General features: G+C 47.6%; 1 protein-coding gene across 1 annotated transcript; it reads left to right on the top strand.

The window, feature by feature from the left end:
• The first annotated feature begins 274 nt into the window (after nt 1-274).
• On the top strand, nt 275-1,945 carry LOC105808956 (necdin). Its single transcript, XM_012642716.1, has one exon. The coding sequence runs from the start codon at nt 387-389 to the stop codon at nt 1,362-1,364; it is 978 nt and encodes a 325-aa protein (XP_012498170.1). The 5' UTR covers nt 275-386; the 3' UTR covers nt 1,365-1,945.
• The last annotated feature ends 2,558 nt before the right edge of the window (nt 1,946-4,503 follow it).

The raw sequence follows: 4,503 nt of genomic DNA, 5'->3' as shown, positions 1-4,503 counted from the left end.
AAGTCAGCATCTCAGAAACTTAGGTTACCATCCTTCCCCTCAGACTTGCTCCTTCTCCAGTGGTCATCCATCTCCCTCCTCTCCCGCCCATGACTTCCTTAGCCCAAACAGGAAACCTGAGGGTCATTCTTGCTGTCCCAAGGGAGGCCTGTCTATAGACCCGCCCCGACGGGCGCCCCGCAAGGCCCCGCCCACCCTGGCTGCCTAGCCTAGGGCTGCGGACGCGCAGGCGCAGTGTCCCCTTTCGCCGCTGCCCCGCCCTGCCCGCCGCTGCGGAAGGCGCCGCGCGCAGCAAAGCGCACTTCCTCTCCAGGAGTCCGTGGAGGGAGTGCAGGCTCGAAGAGCTCCGGGACCCAGAGGCCCTACCCGTGTCAGACAGCGCAGACATGTCGGAACAAAGTAAGGATCTGAGTGACCCCAACTTTGCAGGCGAGGCCCCCAACTCCGAGATGCATGACAGCCCAGGGGTTCCGGTGGGGGTCCCTCCACCCGCCTCTCCGGCCGCGACCCTCGCAGAGCCACAGAGCCCTCCTCTAGGCCCGACGGCCGCCCCTCAGGCCGTGCCGCCGCCCCAGGCCCCAAGCGACGAGGGCGACCCGAAGGCCCTGCAGCAGGCCGCGGAGGAGGGCCGCGCCCACCAGTCCCTGAGCGCGGCCCAGCTCGGCCCAGCGCCGCCCGCCCCGGCTCAGCTGGTGCAGAAGGCACACGAGCTCATGTGGTACGTGCTGGTCAAGGACCAGAAGAAGATGATCATCTGGTTTCCAGACATGGTGAAGGATGTCATCGGCAGCTACAAGAAATGGTGCAGAAGCATCCTCAGGCGCACCAGCCTCATTCTCGCCCGAGTGTTCGGGCTGCACCTGAGGCTGACCAGCCTGCACACGTTGGAGTTTGCGCTGGTCAAAGCGCTGGATCCCGAGGAGCTGGACAGGGTGGCGCTGAGCAACCGCATGCCCATGACAGGCCTCCTGCTCATGATCCTGAGCCTCATCTACGTGAAGGGCCGCGGTGCCAGAGAGAGCGCTGTCTGGAACGTGCTGCGCATCCTCGGGCTGCGGCCCTGGAAGAAGCACTCCACCTTCGGAGATGTGAGAAAGCTCATCACCGAGGAGTTCGTCCAGCAGAATTACCTGAAGTACCAGCGCGTACCCTACGTTGAGCCTCCTGAGTACGAGTTCTTCTGGGGCTCCAGAGCCAGCCGTGAAATTACCAAGATGCAAATCATGGAGTTCCTGGCCAGGGTCTTTAAGAAAGACCCCCAGGCCTGGCCTTCCCGTTACAGAGAGGCTCTGGAGGAGGCCAGAGCTCTGCGGGAGGCTAATCCTGGTGCCTACTGCCCCCATAGCAGTGTCTCTGAGGACTAGCAAGGTCTGGAGGCAGATTAATGGTTTCTGACCCTCACCAGGGCTGTGGAAGGGTGGGGGTGGGTCGTTAGAGTATTCAGAATTTACAGTGCAGTATTCACGTGTAACTTTTAAGTTTTCAGTACAGTGCTTTTATATCTTTTAATGCAGTGTTGTATTCATTTGGGTACTATTGAATAGTGTTTAGGATTTATGCATGTTTGTTTATAAGTAAGCTCTGTTGGTGCTTTCGCTTTTGTGCTACCTTTCTTGGCTTTTTGTATCAGAAAAGTGCTAAACTGATGAAATACATTGAGAAAATGTCCATCTTATTCTTTTATATGGGACGGTTGACGTGTATGGGGGTTGACTGCTCCTGGAGAGTTTGGAAGAACTCACCAGCAAAGCTGGCCTAACGAAGAGAAAAGTCAAGGCCCCTGTTTTTCTGACCTTGCTGGGCACAGGAAACATCTGTGTGGAGTGAACTGATTTGAACTGAACTGGTCTCAATGTGGGCACTTGGCACACTTTGCTAAACATACATACAACCCCACCATGAGTAAACTTTAATGTAAACATTAAAGATTCTTGTGATACAATCATATTTGGATAAGTGTACTTTATCATTTTAACAAAGCGGTATGGTTGGGAATGAGACAAAGAATTGTCCATTTTACAAAAGGTACAAATACAATTATTTCACCTAATAGGGTGGGAAAATCACTACTCATGATTACTCGTACATATGTGAAGTTTATGGTTTTATTTTTAAATGTAACTCATATTCATTTGAAAAGCTAACAAATTTAGAAAAGTATAAAAACAAAAAGCAAGATTGCCCATAATCATATCACGTGTAAATAACAACTAATGATATTTAGAGTAATTTCCTTCCCTTAATTTTTGACATTTTATCAGAATTAATAGCTATCTTGAATGGGCACTGAAAGAGTGATATATTGACTAAGCCCTTTTCATGCGTTCTTTCCTTTTATTTCATCCTCAACAGCCTTGTCAGGCAGGCACTTAATACATCTGCACCATGGAGAAAACACAGGAATAAAGTAGGTAGTGAACTTTCCATATATCATAAACTTAATAAGGGAAAGAGCTAGGATTTGAACTCAGAAGGAATCCAGAGCCCACGTTTGTCTCCACTACCTACAACTTTCCCCCTCAGCCTCCTGGCTTTTAGTTTATTTTGTTTAAATTTCATGTTAGAGTCTGTTCTTTTAGCTCCCCACCCCCAAGTGCCACACACACACAGGCTAGGAATTTTATTTTTCTAATTCTAACAATCTTTTGGAGAAAGCAATACTATTCTGGTTGTACAAATTAAGAAACTTAATTTCAGAGAAATTAATTAACCTAACAAAGTCATATTCCCTCTTAGTGGTGAAGCAAAGATTTGAAACATAATCTTTCCTGAGGGTTGGAGATGTCTTACCTGGCAAAGGGTGCAGGGGAAACACACAAGACACTGGGGGGGTGGGGTTTGCCCACGGGACACCTGTGGCCCAGCAGTCCTCAAGTTACAGTGGGCCACTAGGTAATCTCTCAGAGGGTGGAATAGGGTGAAGGTGGGGGTGAGGGGAAAAAATTGGAGAAAAATCTTATTATGAAGCTTTTAGTCCTGTGAGGGGGAGGAGGAGGGAGAGGAAGGAGGCTTTAATAAGACCAGAAATCCTTTAAACTCCAGAAGATTGGAAAACACCATTTGGCCAAAGCCAGAACATTTTCTGGGGAAGGTAGATAATGAGGGTTACACACATCACATCACTCCCAAACGAAGTCAACTAGAAGTCATATTTGGCAGAAGGAAGTGTAATTTGGATTGAGAGCTGGACCTTCCAACAACACTTTAGTGGCATTACTAACAGGTGGGTGCAAGTGCTGAAAATGCTCCAGAAGCCCAAGTGGCATGCTGAGAGGAAGTCCATCCCAGTTAAGTAGATTCCTGTGAAGTCTTTCAAGGTGGATCGGGGTGGGGGAATGGGGACATTTCTGCAATAAACCCAGACAGGGTTGACCTGGCTTTGATGGCACCTCTTACTCAGAGCCAATGTGAGTGTCCCACCTGTTCAGGAATGTTAGGATTGTTTAGAAATCTTACTTTCCCCAAATCCACCCAAACAATTTCTCCACAATCAAAACAAATCAACCATCTTTCCATTTAAAATTATGGGGCTATCCAGAATGTTCCATTTCTGGAGCAGGACCATGACTGTTGTTCTACATTGTGCTGATAATTTGCTATAATGCTCTAACATTTTACTTTCCTCATTGCTGGATTAACTCTTTGCAGTAACTATAACCCCTATACACATCTTGCACTCAAACCCAGAAATCACCAGGCAGACAGTTCCCTCACATCCCCACTTAACTTGTTTGTCCTCTCTGCTGTGAGAGGTAAGGAGAACTACCCTTTCAAAGCAGGCACCTCAGCATGCCATAGAGGACCAAACCTTTGCAAGAGAACAGGAGTGTGAGAAAGGAGGCACTAACCCCAGCAAGACACAGGGGCAGGGCTGCTCAGCTCCTATGCAGCCAGACCTAGAGGAAGAGACATCCCAGCTGTGGAATGAGTTTAATTTATGATATCTGGTCCTGAAGAGGCAGCAGCTTGGGGAAAGGGGATGGAGCACTCCACAGCTTTCTTAGATTTTCATGCTGGGCTCTAAATTGAAAGGCTGGAGTTTTTCAAATATTTTCCAAAACGTTCACCTGTAAGGTACTGGGATAGGTCATTCAGGAAGTGGATAGTGGATCCTCAATGTTTCAATCCAGGATTACAGTGTGGTAAAGGCAGATGGCTGTAGCTGGCAGAGGTTTTCCTAATTCCTCATAACATGTGACCTTTTACCTGCCAACTGGAACCTCATTTCTTTACAAACACCTGCACACATATTTCAGTTTAATTAAACTCATTTTATTAAAGTAAAGGAGGGCAAAAATGACCTTTGTAAATTCAATGTAAAATATAATGACACCTAGTGTAGGCTGTCCTCAGAATAAATAGATAACTTTAAGCAGTAGCATCATTAAATAGAAATGAAATGTTTTAAATGAACTTCTTACGCAGTTCAGTATCCCATATGCCTGGAAAGCTATCTATGTCCTCCTCTACCTGGGTCTTACCTGATCAACTCATGAACACCAT

This window comes from Propithecus coquereli, unplaced genomic scaffold, assembly GCF_000956105.1.
Source record: "Propithecus coquereli isolate 6110/MARCELLA unplaced genomic scaffold, Pcoq_1.0 Scaffold184, whole genome shotgun sequence".
Taxonomy (NCBI): Eukaryota; Metazoa; Chordata; class Mammalia; order Primates; family Indriidae; genus Propithecus; species Propithecus coquereli.
The sequence above is the reverse complement of the archived record's forward strand: the minus strand, read 5'-3'. Positions and strand labels throughout refer to the sequence as shown.